Raw genomic sequence first — 24446 nt, 5'->3', positions numbered from 1 at the left:
GACGACGTCGGCGTTTTGCCCGCGTTCGCACAAAATGCGTGCGGCGTTGGTGACTGTTGCCGGAGCCTCTGATATAAATAGGCACTTGGTGCCGCAGCTAAACGTCGCATCCCTTCCCTGCCCCCCCCTCCCCCACGGCCTTTCGTGCGTCAGAAGAAGGTGCGCTTGCTCTACATATATGGTGATTGTAAAGGAGGAAAGAGACGCCTACTTCTGCAGCCCTTAAGGGAGCACGGCACAGAACGCGCGTTTGTTCTCCGCCGTGCGTTCACTCCCCGAGAAAGCGCGCGTCCCTCGCGCCCTTTCACTCGCACATACAGCGTTCGGTGGTGCGCGGCGACGATTTCATCTCCATTGACGTCATACGGAACCTCACGGCGACGGCGACGGCGACGGCAACGGCGACGGCGACGCCGACGGCAGAAATCTGCTTTGGAGTGTCCATATAATTGCTATCGCAATAAAAAAAATGTCACAGTTTCGCCCTAAGGGCGAAGCAATGAATGCGATAGCAACACAGCAATGTCATACGAAGTAAGGTGAGCGGCTTTGGTAGCAACAACACGCAGAACTGTTGTCGACGCCATCGGCGTTTTGCCCGCGTTAGCTCAAAATGCGTGCGGCGTTGGTGACTGTTGCTGGAGCCTCTGATATAAATAGGCACTTGGTGCCGCAGCTAAACGTCGCCTCCCTTCCCTCCCCCTCCCCCACGGCCTCTCGCGCGTCCGAAGAAGGCGCGTTTGCTCTACATATATGGTGATTGTAAAGGAGAAAAGAGACGCCTACTTCTGCAGCCCTTAAGCGAGCACGGCGCAGAACGCGCGTTTGTTCTCCGCCGTGCGTTCACTCCCCGTGAAAGACGCGCCCCTCGCGCCCTTTCACTCGCACATACAGCGTTCGGCGCGCGGCGACGATTTCATCTCCAAATGACGTCATACGGAACCTCACGGCGACGGCGACGGCGACGGCGACGGCGACGCCGACGGCGACGGCGACGCCGACGGCAGAAATCTGCTTTTGAGTGTCCATATAATTGCTATCGCAATAAAAAAGATTAATGTCCCAGTTTAACCTCATGCCCACACGCGTATAAATTTTTCTTCGATAGTCGTTCCTTTCTTGGATCACCTAGTAGAATTTTGTTGGGCTCGTTGGTTCGTCTTAAGTTGCAAGGTCGACCTGACGTAAAGGTCGGCCGGACACAGGGCGAGCTGTGTTACCTGACATAGGTCTGATCAAGTCCGGTACTGTTATAAAAATTCAGAGCCCTTTCCCTGTCGATAAAATGGGGGTAAGCGAAGCTTGCGGCAAGACGACGCTGTCGCAGGCGTTCCGCTTCGTTTGCCCTATAAACTCAGGGTATACGCGACTCTTCGCTGACGTTTAACCTCAACATCGCGCTCGCGCAACTCGGGGTCCGCGGCTCTTCGCTGACGTTTCGCCTGGGCTTCGGAAGCCCTCACGCTAGAATCGGGAGACAAGTTTCGCTTACTCCCATTTTCTCGACAGGGGAAGGGCTGGTGATTTTGTCACTTTGGGTCCCACGTGGGACAAGGGTAGTTCAAGGGCGCGTTACAAGGTCCTCGAGCCCACAGGGGTATGTGCCATTGAACTTGCACCCTTTCTGCATTATAATCAGGATCGGCCCAATTTCTAGCGTGACACCACCACCGTGCACCGCCAACACTTGTGAGCCTATAAAGCATCGCTTAATAATGTACGTCGACGAAGTGAGTCACGCCGACGATTTCGTGTAGCTCACTGAGGTTCATGTATTATAACTGCCAGTGAGTCCGAGTGAGTATGAGTGGTTGTGAGTCTTTGCTGGCCGAGGTGACACAGAGTGCGGGTTCGCCTGATAGTTACAACAAATCGGATTTTGTTGAATGCAATTAACAAACAAATCATCTCAGTTAACAAATTATGGTATGAAAGACGCAAGAAAATGGAGTTATACTTGTACAAGTACATTTACTCCCGCAAACGGAGTTGCCATCATTCTTTCAGTTTTTAGAATGAACGACCAAGAGTAGTTGCCCCCGATAGGCGGTGCACAGAGAAAGAGAGCGAGAAATAGAAGAGAGGAAAGGCACGGATGTTAACCAGACACACGTCCGGCTTACTACCCTCCACTGGGGGAAGGGGGTATAGGGATGAAAAGAGCGAGGGAGGGGAAAGAGAGAGCACGGTTTCGCGCGCATTTGAATGTTCGCACCGAGTCTACAAACGCCTTGCACTGCCAAGCGTTGTCGACAGGTCTTGGAGGCCGATAGGCGGTGCAAGGATATACGTTTTCAGGATTCCTACAGGGTGGAGCGTTGCGATGTATACAAAAACCAACGCAAACAAACAACAAAGAACTTTCGTACTGGGTGCAGACTATGCGCGTTTCTGAAGACAGTTGGGCACACTTTACGCACGCATGAAAATGAGCTTTCTGCGCGAAATACCTCTCCTCGTTCAGCGCGCGCGCAACGAGAATAGAACAGAACAGAACAAGAACCCACAGTGCAATGTCGCTGATAGCCTCGCGGAAAACGCATATATATATATAAATGACCGTAGAGGAACGCGCAGGCAGCGAAATATTCACGGCACGTTTCATTTTCGGGAGCGATTGTGCCCACCGGACCGTTAGGCAATCACCGAACGAAGAATAGAATGAAAGAAAGGAAGCAACGCCGAAAGAGCGTGCTAGCCCGCCAAACAACCAAACAACAACAGCGTATACGGGACGTGTTTCAGCGGATCTCGTTTGGGTCGGCGGAAGCGCCATGGAGCCGGATTCGTGCACTGCAACAAAAGTGTTGCATAGAAAGAAGAATAAGAAAAGAAAAGCAGGCATGCTAAGAGCACCAAACATAAAAGCAAATCGGCAAGATAGGCACTCGGTGCAAGCATACAGCCGCGCTAAGAGAATTCATCCTCGACGCCACACGAAGGGCTGCTCCTTTCCTTAGAGCGTCGGCTGTTGTGTCTTTTGTTTCACGGTCTCCGGAAACTAGCTATAGCCGCGTGCGCGCGTTACGAAATCGGACGAGGTGGTTTATGCAAACGATGGCTCTTGCACGTGCGGCGTGCAACTAAAAAAAATGAAAAAGAAGACGAAGAAAAGAAAAAAAAATATGATGCGACATAAAAAAAAGCATAAGAAGAGAATTCGGACGCGCATGCAGCGTATTGAAATATGGTTATGACAGCTCAAATGACAAACAGAAGGCGGGGACGAAGAGAGACAGTGATCAGCGAGAGATTGCCCGTTGGTGTGTGACGTCCCCCTCCCCCTCCCTCCCTTCCGCCCTTTCGCTTGCTCCGAATCACTGTGCTATTGCGGCGGCGAGCCACCCGCCTGGATTCAAGTCAGCCAAACAACATGCCTGTCATGTCATGCGAGCGATGCTATTTCTGACAAGGCCACTCCTTTCTTTTTTTTTTTTTTTCGGTTGCGCCCGCGGCCTGTCGCCGCTGTTCTCCAACGCGACTTGTAGGATGTGGGGGAAGGCTTGTTTCATTCTCTTCGACGGATCGTTATAAGCAAGCGACCGTGAAGCTGCGCGAGACAGAAATGGTGGATGCATTTATGCGCTTCAAGGCCGCCGGGGGTCCTAATCCTCCGGAAACGATCCTTCTGCACGCTAATAAATGATAGGATTCGACACTATTATGTATTCATGCTCTCAATGAGCATATTATTATAGGCTACTCCGCCTACCCGCGCGTTGGTCTTTCCCTCCCTGTTCTGGTTTTTCTGTCTGCCTTTCTCCTTTATTTCGCCTCTCTCTTTCTCTCTCTCTCTCTTTTCTCTGCACATTCTATTCTTTCGTTTGTCATTTCATATAAAGTTCATGCTTTATGTTTGTGCTTTCATATAAAGTTCATATAAAGTGCAAGATCATAAGTATATAGGCTATTTATAGACAAGCAACTGAGGTTATGTTCCGGCTACAATTGGCTGCAGTTTAAGTTGTTGGCTACGATGAACCATCGATATAACTTTCTACAACCCATAGTCCTCATGTATGGAATATACAATATGTGAGCCCACAGCTCATATCCTGTACACAGACAGTTAATTATCTATATACTTTAAGGGAATTTACTCTCACTGCTCTAACGGCATTGCAGATAAATGTGCATGTGCACGTCTTTACCGATTAGCAAGAAAAAAAACGATCTAACAATGGCTACTTGAGCTACGGTTGCAAAGAGGGTATTTGAGTCGCAAGGCGTACCACTGTACCTCTGGACACAATGTCTAGACAGCCAGCGGATAAGCACATAGGCAAGAAAATATTAAATGAGTACGTAAAGGAGGATCGATGCAGTATATATGAGCATCAGGCAAAAATAATAGCGCGCACACGGCGGCCCCAGCGTTAAAGACCTCAGGGAACGATCGGGTCAGCAATTGAAACGAAGCATTAGGCATGCACAAATGGCGACAGTGATGAATGACTGAAAGCGAGTGAACATCGTCTCGAATTAAGAATTTCTTTTTTTCCGTCCGTATCTCAATGTGCATATAGTTTGCATTGCAAATGAGGTCGCGGAATACATAGTCCTAGCAGTCAGCGCGGCCGGCTGCTGCTGCGCCTGCATCGGGCAGTAGACGCTGTGACGATGCATCAGGAGTTGTTCATATACTCTATTCTAGAATTTCTGCAATGACAGAGCAAGACTGCGTTGACGACCCACACGTTGCTACATAGGCTTTCCGCTCGGCGGTCTAGATATATTTTTTTACTTCTTTGTTAGATAGCATGAAGCATTTATTGAGTGCGTGTCGCCAAAAATACCCTTTCCCTTTTACTGCTAAACGTTAAGTGAGAAAAGACAGAAACTAAGAAACGTACACCTATGTTTGATACATTCACCTAAGCTCGACAGACATTTCTTGTCAGCCTCTCCTGTGACCTTTTCCGAATGGGTTAATGTCTTGGCAGCAAAATGTTAACATCTTCCTCCCTGCCTTTCCTTCTCCACTCTTTCCTTCCTTCCTTCCTTCCTTCCTTCCTTCCTTCCTTCCTTCCTTCCTTCCTTCCTTCCTTCCTTCCTTCCTTCCTTCCTTCCTTCCTTCCTTCCTTCCTTCCTTCCTTCCTTGCGAGGATAATTCGGAAGGCAGTAAGTGAGCAAGCGATCGAATGAGTGAGTGAGTGAGTGAGTGAGTGAGTGAGTGAGTGAGTGAGTGAGTGAGTGAGTGAGTGAGTGAGTGAGTGAGTGAGTGAGTGAGTGAGTGAGTGAGTGAGTGAGTGAGTGAGTGAGTGAGTGAGTGAGTGAGTGAGTGAGTGCGCACACTTCTGCACTCTGACCATTTCTTAGCATATTCAGGATGGACGATCGGCGTGCATGTGGTATATGGTGTATGAACTGCGCCTATAGCATACAGTTTACAGAAATCCTCATCACTTGGAAATACTTTCGTGCATTTGCGGGTCAAATGTACGGCGAAACACGCCTTTCATCGTAGTGCTGAGGGTTGGCGCCACCGTTTCGTTGAACAAATATCGAGATTTTCTTAGTGCCGTAGCTACAGAAGACGCGCACTTTGGCTTGACTGTGAATGAAACGTGCGAGTAAATATGCTCGCCAATGTGGCATTCAACTGAAGCCACAGCCAAATGCTATCTCTGTGCAAAATTTGAGCAAGAATCAGATAGTGGAGGTGTCGTGTACAGCCGATCAGAAAAGTTTATGGACCACAGGATCTAAGAAAAAGCTGAATATCTCCGCCAGTCTCACATTGCAGCCTGGTATTCGTATTTACAGCCTCCACTAACGCAAGCTTCAATAAAGCGGGTACGTTCATAATACAAGTTTCATTAAAGGGGTATTGTCGTGCACATAGCAAACGCTGCGCATACGCACTACAGTTGCAGGTAGCTGCGGTCTGCTACCTAGCGTAGATATCGCGGCCGCCGCGGGGTGCCGCGACGAGTCCACTGGTTGAGCGCACTGCTGTTCGCTGAGGACAACCGCGTTTGGCTTATGTTTGGGGCGCGTCGTGGGCGCCAAAATCGAGAGTAATGGTGTGTATACGTTAGCATCCAAAATCAAATTTGAACTGGGCGCCACGGTGAAGTTCAGTTGGCGGGGCGTTGTGGGCACGCCAGGCTCCGCTGTAGCCTTCGCAGTGCAAGGCATTGAAGGAGCGGAAGCACCGCGAAGGGCGTGTTTGAGTGCCAATAACTCCGCTCCTTGTGAAGGAAGGAAGGAAATAAGAGAAAGGCAGAAGGCAGGGAGGTTAACCAGGATAACGTCCGGTTGCTACCCTACACCGGGGGAATGGGAAGAGGGAACACAAAGATGACAGGGAGAGAGAGGAGGGAAGGAAAGAAGAGAAATGAGCGGTTAGTTCGCTGACGCGTGTGTTAGTGCACTAATAGTCACAGACGTTGACACAAGCCCGTCGTCCTCAAGAAGCACAAAAGTGCCTTCACCGCTTTATGGGCCGACGAGCGATGGGGGCGGTGTTCCAGCAACACCTGCACGGAAAGCGTCCGATTGTCCAGTTTTTTTAGCGCGTTAGCGAGTTCTTGTCTCTCTTGGGCATATCGTGGACAGTGGCACAGCAGGTGGTCAATAGTTTCGTCGGTGCCGCAGACCTCGCATGCTGCACTGTCGGTCACTCCAATTAATGTAGAGTATGCCTTTGTGAAGGCAACACCTAACCAAAGGCGACAGAGAAGCGAAGCTTCACGTCGAGGAAGCCCGAATGGAGGTCGGAGTTGCAGTGACGGGTTTAATTGATGCAGTCGTGTTAATCGTAAGTTTGGCGAGTTCCACTCGGTCAGTGAGAGACTGCGTGCCAGGTGTCGAAGCTGCCTTGCGGCGTCTGTCCTCGAAAGTGGAATTGGAACGCGGAGCTCTTCTTGGTGTGATGTGCGAGCAGCGTTGTCTGCGGAATCATTGCCACTGATTCCACAATGACCAGGTACCCATTGAAATACAACCTCGTGGCCTTTTTGTTGGACGTGATGGTGAAGTTTCACTGTTTCGTATGTCAACTGTTCATGACAGCCGCGTCGGAGAACTGACTGCACGCACTGTAATGCCGGTTTTGAGTCTGAAAACACAGCCCATTTTGTAGGTCTTTCAGAGTCAATGAATTCTAGTGCACGACGCAGAGCCGTTAGTTCTGCTGCCGTTGAGGTCGTGACATGCGATGTCTTGAACCGCAGTGTTATTCCTCGCGTTGGTATAACCACCGCACCACCAGAACTGGACGACGTAGTCGATCCATCGGTATAGATGTGCACGTGGTTGCTGTACTTTTCATGCAAGAGGAGTAAGCTCAGTTGTTTTAGAGCAGGGGCCGGTACATCTGATTTCTTCTGTAGTCCTGGAATCGTTATATGTACTTGTGGACGGCTCAAACACCACGGAGGAAGCACTGGCTTGGCCGCAGGTGCGTACCCTGAAGTAAACGATGCACGATGTGCACTGACAGTAGCGCTAAATGTCGAGCAGGTCCTTTCAGCAGTGAGGCTCGCCAGGTGGTGGGAAGGGGTCCTAGCATAGTGTCTGAGATGCGTACGCATTGTCTCAACGGCAATGTGCGTCGTGATTGGGTAATCCTGGGCAATGGCAATGGTTTCAGCCGTTGACGCACTGCGTGGTAGGCCAAGACATATCTTAAGGGCTTGGGCTTGAATGCTTTGAATCATGCGGAGGTTAGTCTTGCAGGTGTTGGATATTGCAGGCAGGCTGTACCGAAGGAATCCAACGAACAGCACCATGTACAGCTGTAACATACCGTGTATGGATACTCCCCAACTTTTTCCTGCAAGGAACCTGAACAGGTGACAGATAGCAGACAGCCGCTTTTTCACGTAATTCACGTGCGGAGTCCAAGACAGGTCTCTGTCAATTACGACTCCCAGGAACCTGTGACTTCTGCTGTATGGTATAAGTTGTCTGTTAATTGATATTCCGTAAGCAGACATTGGCTTCCTGGTGAATGCCACCATTGCGCACTTTCCACATGAAATTTCAAGTCCTCGTTGACGAAGGTAGCAAGATGTCATTGTGGCTGCCTTCTGAAGCCGAGCGCGAAGCTGAAGTCGTGTTACACCTGATGCCCAAATGCAGATGTCGTCCGCATAGATGGAAAGTTGTACGGTGCTTGGCAGGTTGTCAACTAATCCAATAAGGGTTAGATTGAAAAGCGTCGGGCTAAGCACTCCGCCTTGAGGCACTCCTCGGCTACCGTAATGCTCGGATGTAGGGCCATTTTCAGTGTGCACGTAGAATGATCTTCTCTGTAAGTAGCTGCGCACCCACATATATATCTTACCACCAAGTCCTACTGCTTCTAACGCGCCAAGGATGGCTTCATGGGTGACATTATCGTAAGCCCCTTTAACGTCTAGAAACAGAGCAGCAGATAGTCGTTTACAGGCCTTCTGGTGTTGCGCAAATGTTACCAAGTCAACAACGTTGTCTGTAGACGAACGGCCACGCCTGAATCCGGTCATAGCGTCTGGGTAGATTTCATAGTACTCTAAGTACCATTCCAGACGTGTTAAAATCATTCTTTCCATTGTTTTTCCAACGCAACTTGCAAGTGCGATAGGACGGTATGAGGAAATGTCCAAAGGCGACTTGCCAGCTTTGAGAAGTGGAATGAGGCGACTTGACTTCCATTCCTGCGGAACCGTACCCGTCTGCCAGGAGTCGTTGTATAGGAGCAAGAGTGCTTTCCGAGCTTGGTCTCCTAGGTTACACAGGGCACGGTACGTAATGCCATCAGGTCCTGGCGCTGAAGAACGCCTGCACAAAGCCAGCGCAGCTTCTAGTTCTTCCATAGAAAACGGGCACTCCATGCGGGGATCGCGTGAGAACAGTGGGTGGTCGAGCGTCCCCGTTCCCGTTCCATCGGAATTTGCCTCGCCAGCAATCTTTCTGCAGAAAGATTCAGCGACATCAATCTCCCTACATTGTAGATGTAGTGCCAGAGATTTAAACGGGTGGCGCTGACCAAAGGTTGTGCGAAGGCCACGAACAGTCCTCCATATAAGCGATAAAGGTTTTCGCGGATCCAGGGACTCGCAAAAGGATACCCATTGTCGGGAAGCCAGCTTGTTCATGTGACGCTGTATTTTCTTTTGTGTTCGTCTAGCCAATCTCAAGTCATGGATGGACTTCGTGCGTCTATATCTTCGTTCCGCACGACGGCGAATTGCTCGAAGTTTCTCGAGTTCGATGTCGAAATTGGTGCGGGCAGAACTCTTCAAAGACGAATGCGTGGTTGTTTCTATGGCATCCTTTATCGCGCCCTCTAGGTTGCAGGAGGTACCGTCACGACAGCAGTCTTCCATGATTATTTTGTATTTAGGCCAATCGGTGCAATGGACGGCTCTGGGGGACCTGGAGCTAGTCAGACCTTCAATCTTCAAATAAGTTGGGATGTGGTCGCTACCTCGCGTTTCTAAATCCGAAAACCAGTGCACTCTTCTCGAAAACGAACGTGAAACGAAGGTAAGGTCCAAGCAGCTACTATACACTGATCCACGCAGATAAGTGGGGCTTCCATCATTTGACAGGCAAAGTTCGCGTTCAGAGGCAAAGGACACCAATGCTCTGCCTCTAGAGTTCACTTTGGAGCTTCCCCATAGGTAATGGTGGGCATTAAAGTCGCCAATGATCACCCACGGCTGTGGAGTCGATGTCAAAATTCCCTGTAAGCGCTCACAATCCAGGCGACTTGTTGGAGATAAGTAGGCACCAAGAATTGTAAACGTGAGCTTTTTCTTCTTCACTGTCAAGCAAACATATTGATTCACTTCGTCAGGAGGCACTGGGTGATGCACATAAGTCAAGTCACGGCGTATAAACACAACAATCTTGCTGCACTCTCCGTGGGTAGAGGACATAAAGCACTCATACCCGGACAGTCTGATGGGAGCTGACAAGTTTGGCTCGCATATCACGATAATGGGGAATTGGTGCGTAAAGACAAACTGTCTAAAGTCGGCCATGCGTGACTTAAGCCCTCTTGCGTTCCACTGAAAGACAGATGCATTCTTGACCTCCTCTTGAAACGACGCCATCTCTCGGGCTGTGGTTTTACCCTAGAGCCGCAAGTACCGGACTCAAGGTGTCCAGCACCTGCAGTGCGCTCTGCGCCGACGGCGTTTTCATGCTGCTCAGTAGAATGCGCATGGCGTCCATAAGTGACTTCAACATAGCTATGACTTGGCGATCCTCAGTTGTCGTCGCATCAGCGGTTTGTGAAGTCATCGAGGGCGGCGCGATTTGATGTGACTTCGAGGCAGGTTGTGCTCGTGGAAGTGTAGGCCACTCTTCAGGAGGAGCGAGTGTTGCCCCTTTCTTCGTTGTCGCAGTGTCCGTCTTTGTGGAAGTCGGCGTTGGTATGGTAGCCGCTTTGCTGGAAGATGGTGTATATCTATCGGTAGATGCAACTCTTCGTGATGCTCTTCGGTGGCGATGTCGTCGTCGCCGCCTGAGAGTAGCGGCAGCCTCTCTGTGTGTAGAATGGTCCCGTACCATACGTTTGAGTACTGCTCGCTCGTTCGGCACCCGCGGGCAATCCTTGGATGAGGCCTCATGGTTACCATGGCAGTTAGGGCACTTCAACACAGTTGCGCGGCAGGCTTCTTCCGAATGAGATTCAGCGCACCGTGGGCACACGAGATTGTTCCTACAGACACCTTTTACGTGCCCCATCTTGCAGCATTTGTAGCATTGCAGGGGCTTCGGTACGTAGGGCCGGACTGGATGGCGGACGTGGCCAACTTTGACGTGTGAGGGAAGGCTGTCTCCCTCAAACTCAAGCTTCAGGCAACGTGTGTTGCCAAGTCTTGCGATGTGCGTGATAAGAGTGCCTTCTGTAGTTGGCTTTATTAATATTGGCAAGTCGTCCGTTGGTATAGAAATATCGACATCATAAATGACGCCGACAGTGCTTTTGCAGCCTGTAGGAATCATGGATCGCACTTTCACTTTGTCGATCTCCGTTTTGCAGCGCACTACGGTGTAGAACGTCTACTGCGAGGACATTCTTCCGTGCGTTTATTCTCACGTCTTTGATTTCATTTGGTGCGATTCCCTCAAGAAACGCAGAAAGGACTTGCCTGTTCAGGAGTCGCAGATTGGACACAGGGTCCACGGGCATGAAGAGCATCGTGTACGGCCAGCGCTGTGGTGTTGTCTTCACGGTGGAGACACTTGCCGATGATGACCTCCGTAGCAGTCTTCTTTTAGTAGTTCGGCTCATGACAAGCGTGAAATCGTCGTCCGACGAGTCGACGCTGTCCGAGTACGAGTACAACTCGGTTGCCTCGCTGTCCGTGTCACTTGACGCGTTTCCACGTTTCCTGGACGTGACCCGACGTGATGGTTGGGCGCCAGGAAGGTCCTCGACGGCTTCTTCATCCATTACCGCAACAAGGGAGCGGCAGCTCCCCGATTTTGCAGAGAAACAAAACGAGACAAGGGTACAAGCGTTCTATGAAAGACACACTTCGTCGTCGTCCTCCCCGCTCCTTGTGAACGCATTAAAGTACCTTTTGCGGCAAAGTGTTTCTGAACTAGCCTATTTTAACTACAAATACATTTCTATACCTCGATAAAAAGTTGTTCAGGGCCCCTTTAAGACGAGACACACTATGCACAAAACGGGACGGTGATACCGACAGGAAGCGGTGAGCTATTCGACCATGGCAAACAATCCGAGGTAGGAAGCTCCAATTTAGATTCCTTGCTTTGTGCTTTTGAATTAGAGCTAGCTCGTTGATTGAACGGGTCCTTGCAAGACCTGCTCTGTAATCATAATTCCCCCGCCATTTCCCGAGGGTCTTATTGCTTAAGGGACATCTCAAGGCAACACTCCCCCCCCCCCCTTTTCTTACCTTCTTTACACTCTTATTCTTAGTTCACATAGATTGCACTAAATAAGTGAAACATTTTATTGCGATAGCAATTATACGGACACTCCAAGCGCATTTCTGCCGTCGGCGTCGCCGTCGCCGTGAGGTTCCGTATGAAGTCCAAGGGTGATAAAATCGTCGCCGCGCGCCGTATGCTGATGCTGTATGTGCGAGTGAAAGCGTGCGAGCGACGGTTAGCCGGGGATCGCGGCTCAATCTCGCGCACGAAAGGGAGGAAAGCGGAAAGGAAGCGCGCCGTCTTCATTCGCGCGCAGGGCTCTGGGGGGAGGAGAGGGAGGAGGGGGCGCGTTTTGCTACAGTCTGCCCGGGTGAGCGCGCGCGGCCGTCCGAACCGCTGTAACTTGAAAGCCACCTGATTCAGAGACAGAGTCCGCCACGCACTGTGTTTTCGCGGCTTAGTTCACGTTAATGCGAGAGGCGGCACGAAGGTCAATTCGCTCGTTGATGCTGCCGCGCTTCCTCACTCTAGCGTTTTTACAGCGAGTGTCCGTGGTCATCGAGTGAGATGTGTTTATGTTTCTTTGTGCTCGCGTGACACAATGCTTCTTAATTTAGTTAGTATGCCTATGTTTACAACTTTATACGGCCGACAAAACTACTATCCTTACTTCATGTAGCTTTCCACTAATTGGCTATCGCAATCGATGCTTCGCCTTTCATGCGAAACTGCGACACTTTTTTTACGAATATCTTCCACTGGAACCTATGTCGAACGAGATTAGAGTACTGCACCGACTTCCTGAAACTTATGTGGAACAATATTACGAGTGACATGCGGTAACAGTGGCAATAAGCTGGACCGAAGGAAGAAGCTGAGGCTCAAGGGCATTGAGGACGTAGTCGTCGTGCATTGCTCTCGGTTGTATACGAGCACTGCGCGATCTCATTAACCGTACTGCTTGGTTTTGATGATGCACCTGCCTTCAAGAGCTACAGCTACCGAAGCCTTCCGCACGTAGTGTCGAGTAAGCTGGGGAAATCCGCTGGCGCGGGGGTCCTTTCATACGTGCACCTATATGAAATGGGCCACAGCCAACCTCCGTCAGCGAGGCACATGGCGTGCAAGCAATGGAAAGAGACGGGATGATAAAAGCCAGTGAGACGAAAAAAAAAACAACAAACATGATAGGAAAACAAGCAACAGAATTCGGGCCCGGGCCCCAGGAGGGGAGCATTCAAACGTGCGAATGCGTATATGCAGAGGTAAATACGAAGCGGGCGGCTAAGGTCTGCTTCACTCCTGAGCTCCCTTTTTCGCCCGAGAAAAAGAACTGTCTGCGAAAGCCGACTCATTCCGAGTGCCCGGATTTTTTTCTTCTTCTTTCTGTTTATCATTGTCAAAATGTTTATTATTTTGTGCTATTAGCTTCGTTTTCGTTATTTCATGCCGTTCCGGCTCTGCTGACAACGTGAGTGGCGCGAGTCGTTCGCCGAAGGTGATAAAACGCGAGAAGAACGTTTGAATAAGAAGTGCTACTTACGAAATACATTTGCAGCTCGCCTTTCTTTCTGACTGTCTTTATTTCTGTCTGCTTGTCCAGTCTGTTAGATTTCTTACTTCATGATTTCCGTCTTCGCTTACCTCTTTGCTTCTTTCTTCTTTTTACTGGCCTCTTTCCTTCCTTGATTCATTCATCCTTGCTTCTTCTTTCCATTTCATTCCGCTCCCAAGTCCACTTTTACTCTTTTCTTCCTCTTTTTAATTTTTTCTCTGTTCCTTCTTTCCTCTCATTACTTTCTGCTTGCGCAATAAGGTATTGTTATTATTTTTATCATTATAAGCAGTAGTAGTAGTAGTATCTTTTCTTGTTATTATTACTTTTGTTCTTCAATGCATAAAACAACGTTTTGTTAAGAAAGTAGCTGGAACGCTAATGCATTTCTCCGCAAAGTTCGGGAATTAAAATCTCGAAACTGGTGTCATCCTGAGAATTCGTTCCAAGCGGGATCCGCCTTGCCAACTCCACGGCTAGAATTTCTAAATTGCAATATCGACCATAATGTAATTAGTTCAAACTGAATTAGTGAATTTTCATTAATTTGTCAAATATGCATTTCATATTTTTTGTGCAAGTAATGCACAAAACGCGCCCTCGTCGAGTAGACCAGCTCATCAAATAGAATTGTGCTCTCTGCCACAGGCAACCTTTAAAAATTTTTTAAAGTGTTCGCTGAAACACCCTGTATAGCAGCAGTGCAGTATCTGTGATACTGCTTTCGAAGGACGCTATGTAAACATCACGCGTGCAATATCGTACGAATTGGGCACCTCACGGAGCACGCAGAGTTTGTTGGTTGGGCTCCTACACAAACCAAAGTTCTTTCTTCAACTTTCAGTTTATTGTAACTCTGTTCAAAATATTTTTTCGCAAGTTTAACGCTGGTATACCATTACTTACATACTAGTTCAATATAAAAAGGGAAGTAATTTGCCCAATGCTTTTTTATAACTTCATCGATCTTTGCTTAGGGTAAAACTAATGTCTCTCCAGTTGCAGATGCGCAATCTATCAAACTTCAAGTTTTAATAAAATATTACGCGTTAAATCCCCTCTAAGCTACCCCCTTAGCGTCTATTTATTCTCCAGTTTTCGCAAGCTCAGCGTTGCCTATAGAAACGATAATTAATTACGCTAAAACAGCCGTTTACGACCCGTCATACCGTCGCACGAACCGCGTTCGATCGAGAGGTCGACTCATAAAAGAATCTCTCCAAAAACGCCCGCCTACGTCACTGCTATTTTCGGCAATTGCGGAACAAGAGTAAATAGCTCCTCTTTCACGCGAAGATATCTGCGTTTACTGGAGCTTCACGCAGTCCTCTGTCAACAGACTCGGCATTGCAGACGAACGGCGAAGAGTTATAAAACCCTGCGTTTGTCGCTGAGGGCTGCCAATAAAAAGCGAGACTGGCTCAACGAAGAAAACCGAATAAAAAAAGAAGGCGGTGTCATCGACTAAGTCGGAGAGCTCGCCGTGTGCTTTCATTGCCCGCAAAATTAGATCAACCAACGCAATCGCGGAACAGAACAAGCTCAATCTTATTTTTTTTTCCTTCCGGAGGACAGCAAACAGTCAATTTGTTCGTGACCGTCTGGCTAGCCTCTGAAACTCGGCCGTGCAGTACGATTGTTCGACGGATCATTCACCATCTTTGTGCGAAAAGACCGTCCCAGTGCTATAGACAATGTGGCTGTGTCGTTACGCGAAGTGTAATCTCTGCTCCCGGGAGGCCGGTGTCTATAACGGCTTCTTCCTTTTCTTCTACTTCTCTCTATCTCATCTTTCTTTCTTTCTTTTTCTTCTTTGGTGCTGACTGAAGCGGAGTTTGTGTAGGTCCTTTTTGCACTCTTTCGTATATGGCTCGAGGAAGGCTCAGAGATTTCATATAGGCGGGGAGAATACAGCCTCAACAAAGATGGAACGTATGGATGACAGCTTTTGTTCCAGTCTGTGGTCATTTATTTTATATATATATGTACGCACCGCTTGAAAGAATGCGCAGCACATCATACCAACTTGTCCAAGAAGTTCTTTCGGTCTCTTTTTTTTTTGCGATCAGAGATTTCATATAGGCGTGGGAATACGACCTCAACAAAGATCGAACGTATGGCTGACAGGCTCAGTCCTATTAATACGTTTGCAGCATTCTAAATATTAAGAGAAGTATTTGATGGAAAGCAAGAATACTTGGCAATCGTGGTTGGTCCTCTCTCGAGGCGGAAATCGTTATTGCAGTACGTCCGTGCTTGCCAATGCGTGACACAGAACACGACACAATATCGTCGAAGCATGCAGAATGATTTGTAGTAATCGTAAGCGGCGCGTACGAAGAATTTTTTGCTCATGACAGCATCTGAATGTTTTATCTTGTTTTTCACCGCATGTAAGCTCAGTGCTTTCTTGATTATAAGTTTATTAGTGTGAAGTTGAGAGGACTTGAGATTTGTTTAGTGTCGCAAGGATTGCCCTTTATGCCCTCTAAACTAGCAAACTATAGCTTGGTGTCATTGCAACCAAGTTTGCATCATGGAAACCGGCTGCGACAGTGGGTATTTGATTTGCGGGCATGGACATCTTATTATACAGTGGGCTTCGTGCCACCGAAATATACCTACAGAACTTTGTTTGCGAAATCTCCGCCTACCGTGCCAGTGCGAATATCCGCGTCATTAGGTGAGCTAGGCCTTCTGGCATAATGTATACAAAACCCAACACTAGTTTTCTTCCTTTTTTACAACTTTTTTTTTAATGCGAACGACTGTGAAATGGCCTAGCCTAATGTCTTACTTCTAAATGAAGATGCTGTGGTGGCTTAGTGGGTATGATGTTGCGCTATACAAAGCACGAGGTCGCGGGATAGAATCCCGGCTGCGGCGGATCGCATTTTCATGGGGGCGAAATGCAAAAATGCCCGTGTCCCGTGAATTGGAGCCACGTTAAAGACCCCCTGGTGGTCAAAATTAATCCGGAGTGCTCCATTGCGGCGTACCTCATGATCAAATCGTGGTTTTGGCGCGTAAAACTTCGGCATCCAATTCAATTCTGCATGCAGATACGTACGTTTACTCGGACGCATTACGTTGCCAAGAGTGTGTTTCAATTCCTCGCAGACACAGCTGAGAAGGGGAAAGGGCATTATGTTCGCCGCCTCTCCGCAGTTACAAAAACAAAACAACCGCTTGGCACAAAAATGTAATAAAAGAATCCAACAGGTCTATGTAATACCTGAGTAATACCTACCAGTCAGCAAATATTTTTGCAGAAGGATATTTCAAAGTGAAGTTTTGTCGATGAATGAACGAGAAGTAGAACCGAGGGACCCGAATCTCGTTAGTCAGACTCATGTTTAGCCAATAGACAATAAAACCAAGAAAAACATAGGGTAAAAACTCGTCTTCATAGAAATGCAGAAGTAATAACTTAAAGAGAAATTCAAGTGAACGGAAAAAAAAACTTACCGCAGGTGGTTATCCAAATCCACGTCCTCGTATTACGTGTGCGATGCTCTCCATGCTCTCCCCAATCCAGCTACCACGATGCCATTTCTTTTTTCATAAATGTTTCAACTAAAGCAATTAATTTGCCCTATGCGTTTCTTAATTTCGTTGTCTGCTGGCTTCATATGACTGTTTTCTTATTGTGGGCCACGTTCGGAAGCCCTTAATCTGTTGTGGTTGATCTTCTTATATTTGATAAGCGGTCTTCTCTTATTCTGTGCTGCACTACTCCGGCGAAAATTTTACCATATTTATAGCGCATCTTATACACGCCACTTGAATTTCCAAACGTGCTGGACGAGGGTTCCGTGGCTGAGCAGACTTAATAATACAGGATAGAACACGACGCACACGCGCACACGTCTTTTTTACCTACTTGGAGAGAGGGAAATACCGCAGACGAAAAGCTGCAAATGACGTAGCGTCAAGGAATATCTGGATCCCCGAAAGGAATTTTTCATATTCCATTTCTCCGACAAGTCTGTTGCATTGTGCTGCTTATATATGCTATTGATGTGGGGAACAACAATATAGGCACCAGCTACTGAGAGCCAGCCTATATATATATATATATATATATATATATATATATATATATATATACTATGTTGTGTGTTTTGTTTGTATTATGCGCTTGATGTATGTCATGTGTGTATCGTTTCATTCATCATCGCATTCACTCGACATAGAAAACTTTCGAAAGTTACTTTATTGCGTACATTTCTTGGAACAAACAAAACAAAACAAACAATCAAAAACAGTTCCTCCCTCGGCTTGACATTCGTCCACGCAGCTGCTGGCACGATTCCGCAGATCTCGCGCGACGTCGGACACAATTCAAGATAACGCCGGATATATATACGTCGTAAGCGACCACTCACCCCCACACTGTTGGAAAACAGAGAGCAGAGAGAGATAGAAATAGGTCAGATCTTGTGATGAGTTCAAATTCCGCGAAAACCTGTGGCCTTCTTTAGAAGGGACGACACTGGCGCGCAATTTCGCTGACATTTTTTTTTTTTTTAATGTCGCGACCCTCGACATTTTAATATATGTTCGCGCTGTCCTCAAAAGCGGAATATAAACGCACTGTGTCCTCTGAGTGCATCAAGCCGCGACGGACGTCTGCGCCGGTCAGAAGAATAGGAGCCGCTCGATATTTGTGGGCTCTACGTCCGGGCGAGGGCTTAGCGTAACATATAAGCGTAACTCGCACATACTGCGCTGTACGGACGGCGTGAGTGGCCGAGCGCCTTTTCTTCTGGACTTTGCAGGGGTAGGTTTTTCATACAGTCTTCTCAACTGAAGGAAAAAGGAAAGTGTATGTAACCATTACCATTGCAGTCGCCCGCATAGAACCATTCAGCCGCTCGTCGCAACTTTTCTTTTTAAGGGGGGGCATGACATTTTCGAATACATTGCCCCAACTTACTGTATAACGCATATTCCCAGCGAGCTTGAGCAGGAAGTCTAGACGATATACTCATAGGGCTACAATATTTCTCCCTCAAAAAGACATAGAAGCAGAGATCGTATTCGGGAGATGAAACTATACATTTACATTCAGGAGACGCAAATTGCTTCTTTCTATAGTTGGAGACGACTCTCGGAAAGGTTATAAGCTTCAAATTTCAGCTCAGTGGCATACTGCTGGCATCGCTGAAGAAAACGTACGGTGCCAAATTTCTGCTGATACAGAGCCTGTGGGACCCATCGAATCACTGTTAAAGGGCACAGCAAATGCCAAGCTCTGCAATCGCTCAGGCGGTGTCCGATTTCCTCATTTCGTATAAAGAGCACTCGATCGAATCTCCGTATACCTACCTGTTCATTACACATGGTTCGGCGCTGCATATTTCGAATCCCGACAACCAAAAAGGCATTTTCCATTAAGATTCTCGCCGCTTACGTCAAACACGCATCTTGAGCAGAACCCGATATACCGTATATAAGACGAATCAAGTGTTACGATATCCTCCTTCCCTCAACGCCTGCATTGACGTAAGACTTGCTCCTCGATGCTAACGCCAACACGCACTCTTCTCGCTCTATATACTGTCATTCCCGTCGAGAAACTTCTCTCGAAAAAAGAAATGTTTCTCTTTACCGTCGCTTCTCTTTCGTTCCCTCGATCACATTTCGGCTCTTTCCGGGCTGTTCTCGCTTTCGCGTTCGCTATTAAAGTTGACGGCCACTGCCAACATTCCACCAGAGAATGGCGTATATAAACGAGAGTTGCGAGTTTCACGGTGAGTTCTCGACAAGAGAGAGAGGGAGAGAGAGAAAGGCGCAGAAAGAGTTGCACTGAGACGACGTGGAATTTGAGTCGCTGCAGTCGCTTTCGTTATGGGTCGTCATGGTTCTAACTCTATTTGCGTCGGCAACTTTCATTCTTTCTGTATTGCTCGTCTAAACGTGAGTGTAGTGAGAAATGCGGTTTCCGTCAGAGATAAGAGATTGCTTGCCGTCATGACAGTTGCTGTCTTCACCCGATCAAGCTGCTGCGCTCACCACCCCGAGGAGCGAAGCAGACGATGAAGAAGACTGGTCGTCTGCTACCGAGATTCCTTCGGTTGTGCCATTTCATTGGGGAACAAGAACAAGAACAAGATTCCTTCGTATATGGCGGCCCGGCGGATTATATTGCTTCGCCTCCTGTCTCGGCGAATGAGACGTGCCGTCGGGCAACGCTGGCGTCGACAAATACGCGCGGCCGCGTTCCCTCTCTGGTTTCCTCGGTGGCTTTGGTCGAAAGAGTCTCGAGCGGCGGCGTGTTGCGTTCAGCGGTTGACCTTCGACCTTTCGAGGGCCAACTCGAGCGTATAGCTCGAGTTGGCCCGCGTGTGTCCCCCCGATATCGACTATACATTGATGAAGAATGCGCTAAATATGATACAGACGAGCGGAATTAAGCGTACGTCAATAACGCGTTAACGTTTTGTCAACATCGGGTGTCCGTTGTTTGCTTCCAGTATGGGAAATTTGTAACCCTACACACACGGCCGGGGATTGATTATAATGCTCGTTGCGTGTCGCCCCGTCTTTTGTTACCCGCGTGTCTCTTGTACTTTCGTCCTTTCGCGAATGTATGTTTGCGTTATACCGTACGAGAGTCAAACGACATGTCTGTCTATACGTTACTGCGCTTACATGGATGGACTGCTTTCTTAGGTGGTCTATATAACGCACTGTGTCGCTGTACGACTGTACACGTTTGATTTCTAAAACATTTATGAAATAAAAGTCGCAGTTTCGACCGAAAGGCGAATCCTCGATGGCGACAGCAAATTAGTAAAGAGCTATACGAAGCAAGGATAGTAGGACAATGGGCCGCATAAAGCTGTAGACATTCGCTTACTAACTAAATAGAGAAACACGGTGTCATGCGTGCACAGTTAAACATGAACACATCTCGCTCGATGGACCGCGGAAACTCGCTGTCAAAACGCTGAATTGACCTACGCGCTGTCTTTCGTCTCGCTTCAACGTGAACCAAACGTCGAAAGCACAACGCATACGAAGCTACCGGCACTCGGCGCATGCACTTTGTCCCCATCGCAGATCGCTTTCAAGGTACGGCGCCCGCGCGGCCGCGCTGTGAGCAGCAGCCGACGGCGCAGAAAGCACCCCCATCTCCCTGTGCGTCGCCGCGTGCCCGTGCCTTCAGCGCGCTTCCAGCCTGCCTTCCACCCTCGCGTTCGCTACATTAAGCCGCGATTGCCGGCTCCCCTCGTACGCTTTCCCTCGCAAACACAGCGTACGGCGCGCGGCGACGATTTTATCGCCGTTGGACTTTATACGGAACCTCACGGCGACGGTGACGAAGACGGCTATGCCGATGGCAGAAATGCGCTCGGAGTGTCCATATAATTGCTATCACAATAATAAAAACTCGTGTTATGCGAATGTACCGACACTTGTAAATTTATTGATCCAAAATATAACGTTTAAGAAAATTACAAATGCACAATACAACCGTCCAGGTTTATTTCATGTTTGCCTTCAATGTCGCTCATTGTCTGAAGGCACTTTATAGACAACAATTTGAAAATTTGCAACCTTTATTATTTCGAAGCTTTCTGAGGTACCTTCGCCGAGTTGCTGACAGAATGTTTACTATTGCGAAAGTGGATTCTTACTGTGAACGAGAGATATATAAGAAATGCCGCTACATCTGTCTCGTGTTTAAGGAATAGCGCCAATAAGTGCCGGCAGTCAAATTTAGTCCGTGATAACTCGTGCTCGCAAGAAATGTTCCTGCGCTGGAACGGCGTGCGAGAGCTGATACGAGAAAATTGTGATGCTGGACACGTTATTAGCGAAAGCATCCGACGGACGACGAAAACACGAACGAAGGATTCGTTGTTTTTCTTTCTTTCTTTCTTTCTTTCTTTCTTTCTTTCTTCTTTCTTCCTTTCCTTCTTTCTTTCTTTCTTTCTTTTCTTTTTTTTTGAAATCGGCCTCAGCTCCGTCGGCTGCACATTATGGTGTCTGTTTTTAGAAAACTTCGGAGCAGAAGGCAAGTTGTCACAGGATCTGACTGAGCTCACGTGGTTCCGCAGTAACTTTTTTTTTTTGCGTGTGATAAACCCAGCGGCGAGGCTTGCAAGCGAGCCTCGTGTCCCTCTGTGGTGTGGCGAATATTCCAGCTCAGATAAGCGTCACTGTCAGAACTCTACCAGCAAGATAGTCGAGAAGCAGTGATGTTTAAAAGGGTTGATCCAGTCGGCGAAACCTGACGCCTAGCTAGATTGAGAGAAAAAAAAAACAATCTGCCGAGGAAATAGGGCGAGGTCCGGTCGTCAGTCTGGATCATATAGCTCAGAAGTCCTACCACGTAAGCAGAAAACACTTCACCACGGCAGCTTCTCCAGTCCAATTGCACTCCTGGGAAATGGTGATCAGCATGGCGGACTGAAGCACATTGAAAGACCTTATTTTTGCTTATAAAGAAGGTTCATGAAGCAAAAAAAGTAATAATCAAGAAAGATCCTTCGCAGATGTATGCGAATCTGGGCGACTGATATATGATACATCAAGTACAGCGAAGTACTATAAGTGAGTTCTCACAACCTTTGTAAGTACAAAGGATCTATTGTATGGCTGTTTCTAGTGATCAATAATAGATGTAATACCCCACAAGCGACCCTTAAGGGACAATAACTAATTATGACTATTGTTATTATTAATCATCCCCGACGCCCTGGTCATACGGCCGCTCCGGGGCTCTCACGCAGAGCGCGTAGCTGGCTGCTCGTTACCGCCGCAGCCGTTCAAACTCCTAGCTCACCACCAACGTGCAGCTGGTAAAACACAATGGGAGAAAGACAAATTACGGATTAATGGTCAAAAGCCGCGCAAAAAAAAAGGTTGTACATTTGTCTGAGGTGTACGTAAGGTAACTATTGTTTTTTAATCATTGATATTTACGTGTCAGACCATAAATTTCGGTTGCGTAGCTGATTGTGTAGCTGATTGAGGCCTAGCACGCCCCTTCACGCCAGCCTTCGCCGCAAGACAACGGCTGCGAAACTCCCTTTAACACTGCTCTTGCAAATTATTTAAAAGAGAGAGAGAGAGAGAGAAAAGACAAAGAAAACAAGAGGAAAAGGAAAGACAGAGAAAAAAAGAGAAAAAGAAAGAAAGAAGAAAGGACAGACAATAACGTATTTGCGCCAATGTAGCGGGAGCTCTTTCTTGGTTTATTTATTTCTTTTTTGAAATTTCCATCCTCTGGATAAAAACTGCTAGAGACTTCAGCACCCGGGCCTTGATTGCAGACAACCATGTTTATTCGTTCATTCCTTGCGGTGGCGCCGAACATGTCTATCCGACTATATTTTTCACCAAGGCTCATCAGCCACAAAGTTATGCACCTACCTGTTTGGTTTTATTTGTAAAATGAAACGCGCATCATTTTATTATATATATATATATATATATATATATATACTTCAAGAAACGAGCAATGCTATTGAAGTCATGGCGTGATCTTGAGGCCACGAGTAAACTGCGAATGTAGGCTGCTTTAGCACTGTAGTGCTGCTGCACTGGAACTAACATTTGTCAAACGTGACAAAAAATCGCACGCCATTCCACTGCTGTGAGGGTGGGTTTCCAGCGAAGCAGTTTAGCACGCGACGTAGAGGTGACACAGAAGTTCAATCAGAAGTATGAGCAAACTTTATTTCTCTTGAGCGGAGACGGTAGTCATCCCGAAGACACACGCACACACACTTTTATTTTGATCGGCGGTCTTGATCGGCGGCAGCGGCATACATTCACTTGGAACACTACCGCCACCTCGGGGAGCCGGAGGAAACTAGACACGCGCAACGGGACCGCCACGCCTGGATAGTGCAAGGAACCTAGGGCAGGCAAGCGCTTGGGACGACTGAGAGAGAGGGCAGTGCAAGCGTACAAATGGCCGACGCGGGTCGCACAGCGGCCAATATTTGAGAAACCCTTATTATGTACCTGAGAGTGTACTGATTTCGGAAATGAGGCCTATTGATAACTTTATTTACTGAAACTGCATATCCAAGTGATGAGACGTATAAGCTTTTGCATAGAAGGAAGTGATTTTGCATCAAATTCGGGAGCTGAGCTTTTGCACACGCAGATTTGTTGACGGACACGAAAAATACATAGAACCCTAGCCATAGACAGCTTCGCTGCAAAGCCCATCAATCGTGAACGTACACGTTTGCAAGTTTGCGTTGCTGTTCGACCAACCGACATCCCTGATTGTTACAGGTAATGGGAAGTTTGGTACTGAAAGTTTGACTAGTTGCGGTTGGTTAATTTCATTCTCGTAAGAGCTCGAAAAGAGGGGTTATAACGACGAGGATGTCTTGTCTTTGCCATCTTTACGTCCCGTCTTCTCGCGTTGTTCTGAATTTCAAGTTACATAATCTAACCGTCGTACAGGTGAACAACTTCTCTCGTGGTTGAGCTCTGTCTGGGAAAACACCCTCATGAAGTGAGGCTGCTAACACAGCCTGGTTCATTATATTTTTAGGTAACTCGACAATCAGCGACTTAAAGCTTGCACCACTGCTATCAACATCCTGTTTTTATTTAATATTTTCCCCCTTTTCAGCTTCGAGCAAACGTCGACGACATCCTGAGGCCGAGTCACGACGACTACTTCCTGCTGCGGTGGCTAAGAGGTGAGCACCATCGAGACAGTGCGGAAAAACCCGTATGTTGACGGGAAAACAGGCTCGTAAAGCGCATGCATTCACAGTCTATCTGGTGCCAAAACACTGTGAAACGAGATGATCGTGAGGCAGACCGGCTCGCAAGAAAATTAGGAGCACGGCTTAAGGGCGCATGTACTGAGATTTACCAGAGCCACAGCACAGACGCATTCCTCTCGAGAGATGAGAGGACAAAATGATGTTCGAATGACCTGCCGATACCTCGGCTTGTGTCCTTGGTTACAGGAAAATCGTTGTCGTGCGTCACAGTACCCGTTAATAATAATCACTAGACCCGATCGTGTCGACGAGCCAATGAACTTTCTAAAGAAAGT

General features: G+C 47.8%; 1 protein-coding gene across 1 annotated transcript in view; it reads left to right on the top strand.

The window, feature by feature from the left end:
* Positions 1-24446, top strand: part of LOC119444825 (SEC14-like protein 2) — a 95766-nt gene that overhangs the window by 25729 nt on the left and 45591 nt on the right. The window contains exon 2 of the mRNA XM_049664754.1: positions 24012-24081. Within this exon, the coding sequence (XP_049520711.1) occupies positions 24012-24081 (70 nt within the window). The remainder of the gene's footprint in view (positions 1-24011; positions 24082-24446) is intronic.

This window comes from Dermacentor silvarum, chromosome 3 (genome assembly GCF_013339745.2).
Source record: "Dermacentor silvarum isolate Dsil-2018 chromosome 3, BIME_Dsil_1.4, whole genome shotgun sequence".
Classification (NCBI taxonomy): domain Eukaryota; kingdom Metazoa; phylum Arthropoda; class Arachnida; order Ixodida; family Ixodidae; genus Dermacentor; species Dermacentor silvarum.
The sequence above is the reverse complement of the archived record's forward strand: the minus strand, read 5'-3'. Positions and strand labels throughout refer to the sequence as shown.